This window comes from Rattus norvegicus, chromosome 6 (assembly GCF_036323735.1).
Source record: "Rattus norvegicus strain BN/NHsdMcwi chromosome 6, GRCr8, whole genome shotgun sequence".
Classification (NCBI taxonomy): Eukaryota; Metazoa; Chordata; class Mammalia; order Rodentia; family Muridae; genus Rattus; species Rattus norvegicus.
Genome location: NC_086024.1, coordinates 116,404,647 through 116,419,983, shown reverse-complemented (window position 1 = coordinate 116,419,983; position 15,337 = coordinate 116,404,647). Strand labels below are relative to the sequence as shown.

The following is a 15,337-nucleotide window of genomic DNA, read 5'->3' as shown; positions in this document are numbered from 1 at the left end:
ATGAAGCGGAAACTCTCACCGTGACTTCCTCCCCACACCCCCCAAATTTCTTAGGTCTCCCTTTTTCTTCAACTTTCACTTCCTGAAATGTCATCGCAACCAGACTCATGGGGTTTGCGCTCTCTCTCTCTCTCTCTCTCTCTCTCTCTCTCTCTCTCTCTCTCTCTCTCTCTCTGTGCCAAGCTAACTCCTACTTACCCTAGATTAATGGAAATGTCAGAGATGATCAATGCCGTTAGTTAGTCAAGCCTTTGTTCTTGACTTTGCTAAAAGTCTTAGGTACAGCATCTATTTTCATCTCACAGGAATCTTGAGGAAAGGTTCCCGGCACTGTCCAAGGAGACAGGCTTAGAGGTCCCAGGAGACACTCCCTAATGCACCTCACAAGGAAGAACTTGGCTGGCTAGCCCGCAGGGCCTGCGCTCTGAATTTTTGTTCATTCTTTGCCTTCTCCTGAGTTCATAGGTCAGATAGAGTCTTCCATGACCCCCTCCTGCATTCCTGACTCCAGAGACCCGAGGTCACCCTCCCCCCCAGCACCCACATCATCATCAAACTCAAAGCTTCTCAATGGTGCTGAAGAGAGCTTTGCTTCTTTCTTTGTGCTTTGCTTCTCTGAGATCCTCGGGGTATTAAAAATGTAAAGATCTTAAGACAGGATTAGAAGTATAAATCGTTTTTCCGTCCCTTTCCATTTCTCCAAATTAAAACCTTGAATATTTATGCCTGTACCTAGAACCCATAACGTTGCATAATTTTGCTGTGCACACAGTAACTATATGTGTTAGTTAGTTTAAAAGAAAAGATACTTATTTAACTCTCCCTGCAGATAGTACCGGGACGTGCATTTAAAGTTATAGAGAGTATCTGATGACTTTCCTTCCACTGTGGTACTGGATGCCCTTCCTGGAAGGAAGCCGTTGGATAATGGCATTCCCAGAGTATTAGTTATTCATTCATCTCCAGCATCTACCTTGGTGTCCGTGTTTGGCAAGTCTCAGAATCTACCATGATGCCTAAGTAGATAAGTTTGTGATTTGCCTCAGAAGTCAAAGGGGTCTGGGGTCGGAATCCCCACAAAACTTGAACTAGAGTGAGCCATCTGACCTCTCTGGCTTCAACCTTGTCACCTGTCAAATGCCGGCATTGACTACTACAGTACCATCTTTCAAGGTTGACGAGAAGAACACAGGTAACAACATCCCTCATCTTCAGCATGGCAGAAGTGAGCCACCGATGATGACCGGTGGTTGGGAAACAGGCGTTAGAATCAACAGCCACAGAGCTTTCGTCCCCAGGACCTCTGCCTATGACAGCCATAGAGAAGAGCTCATGGCCCCAGGAAGACTCAGCAGCACCCGGATTATTGCCAGAGACAAAGCCCCTCAAGAAGTACAGTGCACAGAACTTGCTGTTTGCGGAAAGCAGTCCACCAGGCATCCTCCTGCATCAAAGGATTTAATCACTTTTCTGAATTTTGAAACCGTCCATGTTTTTAAGAGATCCCTGCTCTTGTCACGACTTGCCTGGCATCTGCTCATCTCTCAGTGGCTGTCACCAGTGAGGCTTTTCCCTCCTGTTTTTATTCTTTGGCAGCACGTACATGTGTCAGGGAATTTCTTCGCGAAGAGTTCCATTTGAAACTCTTGTTTCCCAGATGTAGAAAGCCTAGGCTTTTTGGCTCTGGGATACCCTGTCATTGAAGGGCACAGCACCACAGCAGTTCACGACCAGGGCATGTCCTCACCGTTTCGGGATCTCTGGAATCTGGTTCCTGTGGCTTGGATGCAGCCCTCATCGTGCTACATCGCAATGACACTGGGCATGGAAAAGCATGGGCCATTCCTTTTTGCTACAACCTCCCCCTTGATGACCTGATGCCCTGGGTAGGATGGTGGCTTGTCCCGATTTGATTCTCCAGCTCTGGGCTCTGAGCACCTCTCTCAGATATATAATAAACATCTGTAAGTGTATCATATTTTAAAAGAAGTACTTAGCTGAGTGTGGTGGGGCACACTAAAATGCCCAGCACTTGGGATGCTGAGGCAGGAAGATGGGGCAAGTCTGGGACGTATTTGTTTATAAAAAAGAAAAAAGGTTAAAAAAAAAAAAAGAGAGAGGGAGGCAAAGGAAGGGAAGGGAAAGAGAGAAAAATGAGAGAAGCTTATTTATTTAACAAACCTTGGCTTTTCTCCCAATGTTAGTTAATGGCTCTGTCACTCACTTGGTTTTCATACAGAATCCCATGAGTCTTTGCCATGGCGCCACCTCTGACTCTACTTTTCCTGTCTGTTCAACTCTCCCTTCATCCCACTTCAGCCTGAGCCAAAAACCTATTTAGCATTCCTCACTGGCAGGAAGAACCTTGGCAGGAGTCGACCATTTGAGCTCCAGGAAACCATGGATGGTTCGCTGGCCTCCCGATGTCCGCTCAAACTGTTTCTTAACCTTTCATACTAAAAATGATGGCTTTGCACCATGGCCCCAAAAAGACTAGCTAATGTCCCCGTGAGCTTGAAAAGCGAGGCAGAAAAGAATTTTTTAATCTTTTGGACAGAGGCTATCCCTCAAATATGTTCCAAATGCTGCAGGCATAATTTTGTGCATTAAAAAACAAAAAAACAAAACAAAACAAACAAACAAACAAACCACAAGGGGTTGGGGATTTAGCTCAGTGGTAGAGCACTTGCCTAGCAAGCACAAGGCCCTGGGTTCAGTCCCCAGCTCCGAAAAAAAAAAACCAAAAACCAAAAAACAAAAACAAAAACAACAACAACAAAAAAAAAACCCAAAAAAACTTTTCTTTGATTTCCTATATTCTGTGGTTGCAACAGTGGTTGATTTTATTTAGAACTTTGTCCTATTTAAAAAAAAAAAAACAACTTGTAATTTTTTTTTCTTTTAACTATCTGAAAACCAGTAGTTTCACCGATTTGCATCATCATTTTCTGATGATATGCAAGAAATCACTCAGCAACGACTGAGAGAGCCTCTGCTTACCACCCACAGTTCTTGAGGCCCCACCTCGGCTTAGCTGCATGGTTTCTCTGCTCAGCTGGACCCACGGGTGTAAACCAGAGGTGACTGGCAGTGTGCTCGCCAGAACTCAGGAGCCCCTCAGATTTTGACCCGTGACAGAATTTCGGTTCTTGTGGTTCTGTGATTGTAGTCCCTGTTTAAGGACTCCACAGTTAGGATGGGCTCACTGGCATAGTCTCCCCTTCTTAGGGTCCATCAAATAGTCAACTTAATTGTATCCATAACATCCATTTCGCCAGGCAGTGAGCGCAGGAGAAACAGAACCACCAGACCGAAACCAGGGTGTGGGATCTTAGCACTCTGTTCTCCGACATTTATTTTTCCCTTAAAAAAAAATCAGTTAGCATAGCATTCATTTATCTGTCTATATCAGAAAATCTAGTTATAATAGTATAAACAAGAATAAATATTTTCCCACAGAGCAATAAATAGGTGAGTGATTGTGGATACCAGGACAGTGGCTTGATGACATTAGGGCTAATGGTTACAGTCCTCATAGCCTCTTCTTCATATGATAACTCTACTTTGCCATATGCCCAAAGGAAGAGTCAAAATGAGAAGGGTTATAGTTACCTGGGCTACATCTGTCTTCTTCTCCAGAAGAACAAAACAGAGATAAGAAAACACTTGCCAGAATTATATAACTCACCATGTCTTCTCCCTTTAAGTCTGATTGGTCTGAACTTGGGGAGATAGCTACCCCACCAGTCCAAGGAGGCCACAAACATAAGAATAGGAATGTGCCTGGCCTAAATCGATAGTGAAACCATCGTCAGATCTGGGCGGTGAGGAAGTAGATGTTTAAATATTAATAGTGTTGTACCTGTTTTCCCCAAGGCTGGATATGGTGTAGTACAGAGTGCCTAGCGTAGTGACTCGTGGCACTCTCCTAGTTCTTTTGTAACCTTGAATTCACCCACAACCAAACCAATTCCTTTGTATAGCAACTGAGAGGAATGCAGGTTTAAATTATCTCAGGGTGACTGTACAAATAAATTTAGGTCTGAAATTGACAGATGTAGAAGACCTTGAGTGAGATCCTCAACAAAAGAAACTCCCAAAATAGCAGTAAGAAATTGACATAATCCATGAGGCTATTTGTATCATGGAACTTGTCTAGACTCCTACGTGGGACATATGACCACCAGGAAGGACTCAGAAGCTTCCTATAGAATCCCCCACCATATTGTGTTGGGCTATCCATAGTGAGGGATCACAGCTTTAAGACATAGACAGAAGCAAGTTTCCCACACCAACTACTTATCTTCAGACAGCCAAATTTAGTACTTTTGTTCTAGAAGTACGAAATTGGTTAAGCCAAGGTAAACTTTCCAAGGTGGAGTAAGCCATTACCGGACTGTAGAGTGTGCTCTGCAGACCTTATGAGGCCACAGAGCTCTGTGCCGCACTGGGGCCTGGGATGCCTGTCTCTCAGGGCCACTGACTCGGGAATGAGCCAGAGACCAGAGGCAAAGCCTAACTGTTTTCCGAGGCAAGTGTGACTTTGATCTTTGGCTCTGAATGTGCAGCCCAGGTATTGTTGGATAGCACAGCTGCAAAGCATCTCGAAGGGAAAAAAAATCATGTAGTCAGGTAATTTGAAGAGAAAACATTGCCTCATCTCTGGAGGGAATCTCAAGTTAGCTATCTGAGCCCCTTTTTTCTCCTCACGACTTCTAAAAGGTCAGGAAAACTTTGAATTAATTTCCAAGTATAAGGTGTATTTTTCCAGACTAGATAGGAAGTAATAGCAAATTACCTTTAGATAATCTGAGCCGGCGTCTTAAAAAAAAAAAAAGTGGAATGCAGCCAGGAAGAGTATTGAAGCGCTCTCAATTCTGGCTATAACTGGCAGCAAACGGGCCCTTCAGCAGCAATTAACCACAAAGATGACAACCATTTTCAGGCAGTGCTTAAGATGTAACACAAGATTTCCTCCCAGGGGTCAGGAAAACGTGGGAGGTGAACTCCACCACCAAGGCTCACCTCTGCTGGCTCTGTCCCAGGGAGGTGACCGCCTGCCTGGAATTTAAGCTGATCACAGCACTCCTGCCACACTAAGGAAATAGAGCTCAGGGTCAGAGCTTTTTCAGCAGGCAGACTCTGCAGGATTCAGCGTGCTTTTGCTGTTGCTATAACAAAATACCCGAAGCAAGATAGTGCATAAAGAAGAGGTTTATCTGGCTCATTCTCCTAGTGATTGGAAGGTTCAAACAGCGTGGTGTCAACATCCTGAATGGACAAGCTGACTGGGAAGCAGTGTGTGGCAGCTGTAGTTTACAACAACCCGCCCTCATGAGATGTCATCAGAGCTTAGATGACCTAATTTATCTTCTACGAGATAAATTTATCTCCACTGTTTAAAGGTTCTACCTCCCCAGAACTGCTCTGAGGACATCAAGATTCCAACACAAACATTTAGAAGTTGCCCCAAAGTCAGACAGGAGACAAGGAGTGTATGGGGAGGGGTGAGGGAAGCCCAGGCCTGTCAGAGGGAGCTCAGAGAACCTTTGGTAGGACTGGAATACATGTCCACTGACTGAAAGCATACAGAGCTTCCTAAAGATGCTGTTAGAACCAAGGTCACAAAGACCACTAGTGGTCAATACTGAGGGGCCTTTGAGTATATATTACAGCCTTCAGTTTAGTGCTATCATGGAATTCCTTAGTGTGTGAATAAGTAGGTCTCTGTTTCTTGGGCTTCTCTTGGGCTCCTTTCCTTTTGTTTGTTTTGCCCTATTCCAATGTGTATTTGTTCTATTTTATTGTATTTATTATTATTATTATTATTATTATTATTATTATTATTATTATTATTATTCCATAGAAGTCTGTCTGTTTTCTAAATGAGAGACAGAAAGGGGCAGACATCAATGGGAGGGGAAGTAGAGAGGATCTGGGAAGGATAAAGGGGGGTGGGGACCATTATCAGGGTATAGTATGTTAGGGAATAAAAAAATCTATTTTCAATGTTGGAGACAACCTGAAAGATATATCCCTTTCCTTCGGAAGCTCTCAGGCCAGCTTGGCAGCTAAGAGCAGTCGCTTTCATTATCCCTGGGTGAATGACCATAGGTTGCAATAGCATCAGCATACGGAACAGTAGGGGATGGGTTGTGGAAGCTGGGGATGGGTACACTGTGTTCTTAAATGAAGCAACAGGACCCAAGTCTGCCTGATGTAAGAAGGAAATGAGTTTATGGAAGGTGTTGGAGAAGTCACTGGATTGTCAGCTGCCAAACTTGGCTTGGAAAATAGGTTAAGAATCACAAGACAGCCGGCAGTGACCAGAGCCAGGGTAATGTGGTGGTTCTGATTAGGGCGCCATATTTGGTTATGTCACTACCGAATCCAGATGCTCCTACCACTGGGTGTACCAGATTTCCAATGCTTGCAAGCTGCTATGCATCCTTCAAAGTCCACGTACCATTGAGCACTCTCTCAAGATCCCAACGCCTGCTGACAAAGGGACAGAAATTATTTTCTTTTTCTTTCACAAAATGGAGATTTGGGGTATTTGGTGGGACAAAACAAAATAAACAACAATAACAGCAAAACATTCCTATTATAAACATTTCATAGCAAAAAGGATCAGTCTTCTTTTCCTTTGGATTGAATGGCCACTGCTTAGAGCAGTACTTCTGAACCTGAGGGTCGAGAGCCCTTTGGTGATTGAATGACCCTTCCATAGGGGTCACTTAAGACCATCAGGAAACACAGATCTTTACATCACGTTTCATAACAGTAGCAAAATTGCAGTTATGAAGAAGCAAGGAAGATAATGTTATAGCGTGGGTCACCACAGCATGAGATGCTCATTAAAGGGTGGCAGCACTGGGAAGGTTAAGAACCACTGACTTAACGCTTGTTGAATTAAACCCGTGATAAAGAAGGAGCTGAGATTTTAAGAGGAGTAGGAGCCCATTAAATAACAGTGTAGAGGAAATATATCCCAACGGGAAGATCTTGGGTTTATTAAGTAGATAAATATATGAACAAATGACCAAATAGAACATAAGCATTCACAGAAACAGCCTTTAGTAGGAAATAATCCAGTTTGTCTGGAAGAGGGAGTTCACATGGGGCTAAACAGATGAGGATAGACGGGAAGCTCACGTGCCCTGGAGCTGCAGTGTGTGCCGAGCTCCTGACAGGCACTCCACTCCGTGTTGTGTGCAATGCTAAGAGCTAGCAGCATGCGGGCTGTGCAGCCCCTGCTCTCAGGGAGCCTTTGTGAATTTCTCCTTCTCACTTTATTTTGTGAGTAGCAGTTAAGGTTTTAAGGAGAACCGTGGCACAGCCATTTGCAGGGTTTTGGAGTCTAGCATAATAGGTTGTACAATAGGCCACAAGATGAGGCCAAGCAGAGGGAGACAGTAAAGGACTAGTAACTAGAGAAGGAGTAGTGAGGACTGAAGCCGTGAACGCAGGGAGAGCTGCTCTAAGAGGTTCTTCAGACTCATTCACTGCCCGGACACCAGTCCCACCCCTCTCAGGTAAGCACACTGCAGGCTAGCCGTGTCATTGCTACGTCTCAGTCCCAAAGGGGACTATGTCTTTGTCTTATGCTCAGGGCATCCTCTTCTAGTTGAAGGTACAGATGAGCCCTAGGACCCTTACTGGACCCCTGTAGTTCTGCAGGACAGGTCATCCGATAGGATGGGAACAGAGGTGACTGTTAGATCTCTGAAGTTGACTGTAAGTCATGTAAAGACTGTGTTGGTCTCCCGCGTTTCCATGCACTCTTAAAGTTCGGAACTCTTTGTACTCAGCGCAGTATGCCTAGTACTAGTTCCAGTTCCTGGTGGTGTCAGCCCCTTGACTGTAGGGCACACCAGAACTGTTGTAACTGATAACTCACCGCCCAGCTGCTGCTGAAGGTGGTGAGCAATGGTAATCTCTCAAAAGCGTGCACTTGAGTCACCGTCCAGCCCTAAACCTTTAGCACCTTTTCATTTTCCATGTGACCTTCCCCTTAGCTTCTAAGGTCCCTTCGTCCTTCTCTTCCACTTTTCCAATACAAACCTCAATTCTCGTCTGACTCCCCAGGGATAGCCCTTACCAAGCACTTACTTTCACACGGATCCTTCTTTCTCCAGAACAGTCTTTTTTTTGTTTGTTTGTTTGGTTGGTTTGGTTTTTTTGAGACACAGTTTTTCTGAGTAGCCCTGGCTGTCCTGGAACTCACTCTTAGACCAGGCTGGCCTTGAACTCAGATCGGCCTGCCTCTGCCTCCCAAGCACTGGCATTAAAGGTGTGAGCCACCACCATCTGGCTCCGCAGAACAGTCTTACTCTCACCCATTAGTGTTCCAGAGCCCAGGGCTTCCTTCCTATCTATACAGCCTGCACCAGGCCTTTGCATTTCCATTTCTCAGAGATGTCTCCATGGCTGACAGTCACAGCACCCCTGTGTGACCTTCAGCAGGCAGTTATCCCCACACTTGTGTTTGCTCTTCTGTCTTGTCTCCCTCCGCTAAGTTATGACTGCTTGAGGGTTGCTATCTCCAAGAACAGCTGGCACATTTCCAAAAGCACAGAGCGCGTGAGTATGAGGGACTGGCCTAGGACTGTCTCCTTCTGATGCCTCTGCTGTCAGACGAGTGCACTCTCCTTCCCCACCACGTAAGGCCTAAGTGATGCTGACAAAGAGAAGAGGTGTCCTTACAATAGTCTTCCGTGGGATTTCTGTTGTCTCCACGTCGCTCCTGCTGCTGACTGTGAGTCACCGCTCATCTGTGGCGACTGCAAGCCTCATTTCATGATTCACAGGCTAAAAGTGGCATGAGGTTTTTTTACCGAGGAACTAATTCCAGCCTGAACTGAGCTTCACAATTACCGGGTTCCTCTGTGGGTTTTGAGTTGCGAGCGTAGGGCTTCTCACAACATGTACCTAGAGTGCACTTCACAGGGATATGCTGGGAGGTTCCCGGCAATACGTTTTCTGTCAGCCTTTGTTTAGCTGATGAAAAAGCTAAGGGAGAATAGAGAATTCCTTGGGGGCTCTTCTTTAGTGTATTTCTGTTGAGCGATGGTTTGGTTTCTCAGGCAGAATATGCATCTGTCTATCCCCAAAGAGCAGGTTTCAGAACTGGCCCCTGACCCCCCGTGGCCAAGGGCTTAGCTCTCCTTAGCATCTGAGAGACCTGCTCTAATCACGAGTGAAAGGGAAATCACTGGAGAGAGGATGGATGCATTAATGGCAGAAATGGGACAGCTTTGTAGATCTCTATTCAATCCAAAGACTTCAAAAGAGCTGTAGCACATCAGGTGAGACACTGAGCAGCAGCTGTGATGACAGTGGGTGACACGTAGGGTTTGGAATGGCGCCTGGCATGGGGCAATCGCTCTGTGAAGTCACCTGCTATTGCTGTCACTGTTTTGTTTCTGAAACAGAGTCTCATGTAACCCTAGGCTGGTCTCAAACTGTAGCTAAGGGTGGCCTCGAACTTCTATTCCTCCCTCCTCCACCACCTGAGTGCTGAGGTTACAGGTTTATGCAGTGATAGTATCGAGCCCTGGGCCTCATGCGTGCCAAGCCAGCAGTCTACCCACTTGCTGCCCAGCAGCTGCAGCCTTCCTGTATCACACTTCAGAGAGCTGATTGTGCCCACTACTGAACACTTGGCGCTCACGGCCCCACTGAGTCCTTTGAGTGGTGAAGTGACTTTTGCTATTCCTGGTGTACAGACATAGACTGAGACTTAAAGAGGTTGAATTTTGAGTTCAAGCACTTGTGCTGGTTAATTCTATCTCAACTTGACATAGGCTAGAGTCAGCTGAGAGAAGGGAACCCCAATCCAGAAAATGCCTCCTTAAGATTGGCCTATAGGCACTTTTTAAACTAGGGATCAAGGGGGAGGGCCCAGCCTGTCATGGGTGGGGCCCCTCTGGGCAGGTGATCCTGGGTTCTATAAGAAGCAGGATGAACAAGCCATGGGAAGCAAGCCAGTACGAAGTAACACCGTTCCATGGTCTCTGCATCAATTTCTGCCTCCAGTTCCTGCCCTTACTTCCCTCAGCGATGAAAAGTTACCTGGAGTGTAAGCTGAAATAAACCCTTCTCTCCCAAGTTGCTTTGGTCATGGTTTCTCAGCAATAATAACCCAAACTAGGACGCCAGTCATGTATTCACTGGGCTATGAGAAGGATCAGCAGGTTAAGTACTTGCCACCAGTATTGATGACCTATGTTCGATACCTGGAACCCACACGGTGAGGTACACACACACACACACACACACACACACACACACACACACACACACCTACCTAGGAGCTATTGATCCTGAAGAGCCTACCTGTTCTTAAGGTTTCCTGCCCCCTTCACATTTTCTTTCCTTCTCCCTGTCCATCTCCCAACCCCACTTTTCCCTGGATTTGGCTGGGCTCACCACTGTGGGGTAAGCAGGATGTTTTCCCCGTGGAGCTGTGACGAGGCATGTGTCAGCACATGCCTTGCATTGTGGCTTTCTTTCCGAGAGAGAGGCCCAGTGGGGGCGCGGCCTCACATCCAGCTGCTGTTTCTGAGAAGCCGAATCCCACTCTTCAGTTTTGCTGTCTTATCTTGGCTCACAGCCATTACCACATTGAGTGACACTGGCATTAACGTTGACGGGACTAAAGAAAGCTCGCAGGCAGCCAGCCATGGGAAGCAGTCCTTGCGTTTGTGGCTGAATTACTTGAGGTAAGATCTGGTTTAGGACAGCAACATTTTCCAGGCTGTTCGCCCACGTCCAGTCCCGTGGCTGGTAAGGATCTCGGGGGAGGGCCTGGGAGTAGAGACTTCTGGACTTCCATCCTGTGTGCACCTTGGGTGTTCTGGCAGACGTCCACTTGGGGAATTTCTCAGGAAGTGTCAATACAGTTAGTTCACTGCAGTTGATATTCGTAAACTACGCAGTTGTCCGACAGTGTACATCTACTCTGCAGTACTTATGTGGCTATACCTGGAAGATTACAGCGTTTCAGCATCAGAGGACCTTGGCTCAGGGAGTGGATCTGTTGCCCACAGCATGACTTTTCCAGAGTACCCGTCCGTCATGACTTCTCTTCGATCCATCTTCATATAGAACATTACCATAGAAAACAAAAATCAGTTTGACATGACACCGTGAAGTTTTTCTCCTTGGAATCCTAGTAGGAGCATTTTAGAAATACTAGGGGGGTATTTTAGCATTGAATTAGGTCGCCTAATTTCTCTCTATTCAGATTTTTTTTTATTAATCTGCCAAAGAACTATTTTTGCCACCCAACCTAGCCATCTAATATGGAAGATAAGGGCTGTTAAAGTAACGCTGTGCATCCAGCGCTCACCCTCCTTGCAGGAAGTCCCGGGCTTGACCCACAGTACAACTTAAAGCCAGGAGTTCCCAGCCTTCCTAATGCCGTGACCTTTTAACCCCGTTCCTCATGTGGCGGTGACCCCGACCATAACATTACTCTCATTGCTGCTTCATGATTGTGATTTTGCTGCTGTGATGAATCTTAATGGAAAAATTTGACCGCAGGATACCTGATATGTGACCCCTGTAAAAGTGCTAGGCTGAGACCCACGGGCTGAGAACCGCTGATTTAACCCACTCGTACTACTGTACGCACCTATTGTGTCAGCATTCAGGAGGCGGATGTGGGAAGATACATTTTTCCACATAGCAGATATGGCCTCAGATATATGAGACTGTCTCCAAAAACAAAAAACCAATCAACCAAACAACAGACCAGCACACCAACAGCTTAAGTGAAGGACAGTACAAAAATAGGTTTCTGATAATTATGAAATTTATATATGCAGTTGCTTTAAGACGTATTAAAAAAAACTTTTTCCCATCAAACAAGGCAAAACTATTAAGTGTTTTCTATACTGATTTTTTTTTCTCAAGGTAAGTTGTTCAATGAAGGTAAAAACTTAGAGCAAAGTTTAACTGTTACTGTTACTATGGAAGCTGAGTTACATAATTCTAGAAATCTGAGTATTCACTTAGCAAGAATGGTAGTGCTGAAGACAGGTTTTTGGTCATCTGCAAAAGCACATCAACTTTGCATTAATCCTCATTCATCCGTCATAAGATCAAGAGCTAGGTTCGAGGTGTAAAAAGACATGGAGAAAATTGTAAGCCAATTAAATAATATTGAACATCCACAGAACATGATTGCCGTGCTAGTAAAGAGTTGACATTTATATACTAATTCAAACTGACCTGAATTGAATTGTATCTAACTCACTTTTTTCTTCCAGTAAAGCAAACATTCCCCAGCCTCTTACATAAATGAACAAAAGCTGACTCTTTCGTTGTTTTGCTTCTTTTTCTTTCTTTCTTTTTTTTTTTTTCTTGATTGGTTAATCATGGTTAAAGATGCCATCTGGGAGCTGCTGGGTTTCAGCCAGAGATTCAAATCAGACTCTGGAAAAGTTACTTGCCTGAGGCAAGAAAGCACTTTGGTTTCGGGGAAAGGAGCTTTTATTTCTCCATCTGTGTAAAAATGGTGAAAGCACTCTGAGCAAGTTTCAATACTTAATAAGGTCCGTTAGCCTCCCATCGTAGATGACAGCGTTTCTGAAATAGAGTGCGGAAATCGGGGACTCTAATTGCTAAAATCTGAGTGGTTAATTGGTGGTCTGTTCTAAATCCTTATCCGGGGATCTTGGTGTTAAAAGAGAGCGGTTGGTAGAAAAGTTGCCACAAGCTCCGGCATGTTGGAAACTGTCCGAAGCCTCATCATGGAGTTCAAAGCGCAAACCTGTGTGGATTCAGTATAATGCATTGTTTACCAATTTCCATTTCTTTTCATATTTAAACAGATCTTGGCAGATTAACCAAGGAGGACGGGTCTTATCTCCTTCCTGAGTACTGCCATTCACAAGACATCTGTGGCATACTGTAGCCCGAGCCCCCTGTGCTGCCCTGTTTACCCCAGACATCTTTCTGGGGTCCACTTGAGGTCAGCAGCGTGAAGATGAACAGAACCCTCTTAGCATGACGACCTTGGACCATGTCATTGCCACCCACCAGTCAGAGTGGGTCTCCTTCAGTGAAGAGCCATTGTTCCCCACCCCTTTAGAGGGTAAGTCTGCTTCTTGGTCATTCACAGGTGGGAATAATAAAGGAAAAAAGAAAAAGTCATTTGGTCCCTTACCACAGGTATACAAGAATTCTTTCATTCAGTAGTCAGAGGAGGGCGTCATCTCAGCCTGAGGCATCACCAAAACCCTGGGAACACGAAGGGCACATGCTTATTTCTACCAAGGGACATAACTTCTAATCACATATTGATTTACCATTGGTCTTTTTTGTGGTTACCCCCACCAGTCATGTGGATTTTTTTTTTCAAGTTTTAAAGTGTAATTGTTAAAAGTGACAGACAGGTTCTGAGCCAAACTGCAAAACTCTAACCTTGTCATCATCACAGATGAGTGGTATGCCCTTGGGTGAGCAATTTGTGTGTGGGATGAGGTGGCGGGTGTGTGGCATCTGCACATGCCATGCCCATCTACAAGGAGGCTAGAACAGGAAGAACATCACGTGTCATCATTCTCTGAGTTGTTGTTTTGAAACAGGATCTACCAACAAGACAGAAGTCCGTTGTTCTAAGCTAGGCTGGTTGACCAGTAAGCTCCCTAGGAACTGCTTGCTCCTACTTAATGCTGGAGTTATAGGTATGTGTGGCCATGCCTGGTTTTTCTGTGGGCATTGAGGATTTGAACTCAGGTGCTTATGCTTCCAGAGCAAGCACTTTTACCCATATCTGCCTAGCACTTCTTTTGGTATCTTGTTTTGTTCTGCTCCATTCTGTTTTTTGTTTTTCAAGACAGGGCTTCTTCTGTGTAGTCCCGGTTGTCCTGGAATTTGCTCGGTAGGCAAAGCTAGCCTTAAACTCAGAGATCCACCTGCCTCTGCCTCCCAAATTCTGGGACTAACAGCATGTGCCACCACACCTGGCTGGTTTTCTGTTCTAAGCATATTTTTACACTATAATCTCCTGTCCTAGAACTCACTATGTAGACTAGGCTGGCCTTGACTCCATATCGATCCTCTTACCTCTGCCTCGTGACTGCTGGGTTTACAGCCAGGTACACCGTGCCTAGCCCCCAGAATGATTTGTCTCAGAATTGCTGCATTGTCTATGTAAGAAAAATGATCACAGGCCTGCCTCGGGAGCCTTTGTGAGCATCTGCCATCAGACGTAAAATGCCTGGTGGAGTGTGTGGTCCATGCAAAGAGCTCAGTTTTGTCTTCCTGGATCACAGTAGACGTGACAGTATTGCCCTTTAGGAGAGCGATGCTCAGGGAGGAAGGAGAGCGATGCTCAGGGAGGAAGGAGAGCGATGCTCAGGGAGGAAGAAGGCCAAGAGAGATGCAGGGGTATTTGCAGCACCATGTCAGTTGGTTCTTTTCAACTTCACCTGCACCGGCTGGGCTCTCAGCTTCGTCCACACAGATGGAAAGTGGCGGTCAATCGGTCACAGCCCCACGTGGTATCCATGTGGCCAGTCTGAATCGAGACGTGCTGAACGTGCCTGGTACACAGATGTACATACTGCGAACATATCTTGGCTGCTGGGAAAATAACTTAGTAAATGTACTTGCTGTGCAACCTTTGGCCTAAGTTCAAGTTGCCAGGACCTGTGCAACAAGCTTGGTACGGCTGCGCGCACCTCTCACCCCAGTGCTGTGGAGGGTGTTAAGTAAGAAGATTGCTGCAGCCGAATGGCCACCAGTCTGATCCCAGATCCGGTGAGAGGCCTTGTTTTTCAGGGACAAAGCAAAGTGGGACAGAGCAAGAGAGTTAAGTGACCTCTCCTGGCCTCTGCACATGCGTGTACCTGCTCTCACACACATACAGACATCACAAACCTTTGGGTTTTGTTTTGCTTTGTGTTGCTGATTTTTATTTTTGTTTGTTTTCATTTTCATCACTTTTGTTTGTTTTTGTTTTTCTGTTTTTGTTTAGGTGGGTTTTTTGGGGGGTATATTTGAATTTTGTTTTGTTTTGGGTTTTGTTGTTGATTGGTTATTGGTTGTTTTTTTTGGTGTGTGTGTGTGTGTGTGAGAGAGAGAGAGAGAGAGAGAGAGAGAGAGAGAGAGAGAGAGAGAGAAAGAGAGAGAGAGAGAGGAAGAACATGAAGTTGAGTGAGTAGAGACCTTGAGAGAGAGAGAGAGAGAGAGAGAGAGAGAGAGAGAGGAAGAACATGAAGTTGAGTGAGTAGAGACCTTGAGAGAGAGAGAGAGAGGAAGAACATGAAGTTGAGTGAGTAGAGACCTTGAGAGAGAGAGAGAGAGAGGAAGAACATGAAGTTGA

At 45.4% G+C, this 15,337-nt stretch overlaps 1 protein-coding gene across 3 annotated transcripts in view; it reads left to right on the top strand.

The window, feature by feature from the left end:
- The window catches only part of Ston2 (stonin 2), a 149,494-nt gene that overhangs the window by 21,408 nt on the left and 112,749 nt on the right, over nt 1-15,337 (top strand). The window contains exons 1-2 of one of the 3 annotated variants that reach the window (XM_063261952.1): nt 5,950-10,724; nt 12,840-13,102. In XM_063261952.1, the coding sequence (XP_063118022.1) occupies nt 13,015-13,102 (88 nt within the window). In that variant the 5' untranslated portion in view covers nt 5,950-10,724; nt 12,840-13,014. Of the gene's footprint in view, nt 1-5,949; nt 10,725-12,839; nt 13,103-15,337 lie in introns of those variants that run through there. The other 2 variants (XM_063261953.1, NM_001135874.1) reach the window with 2 other exon arrangements.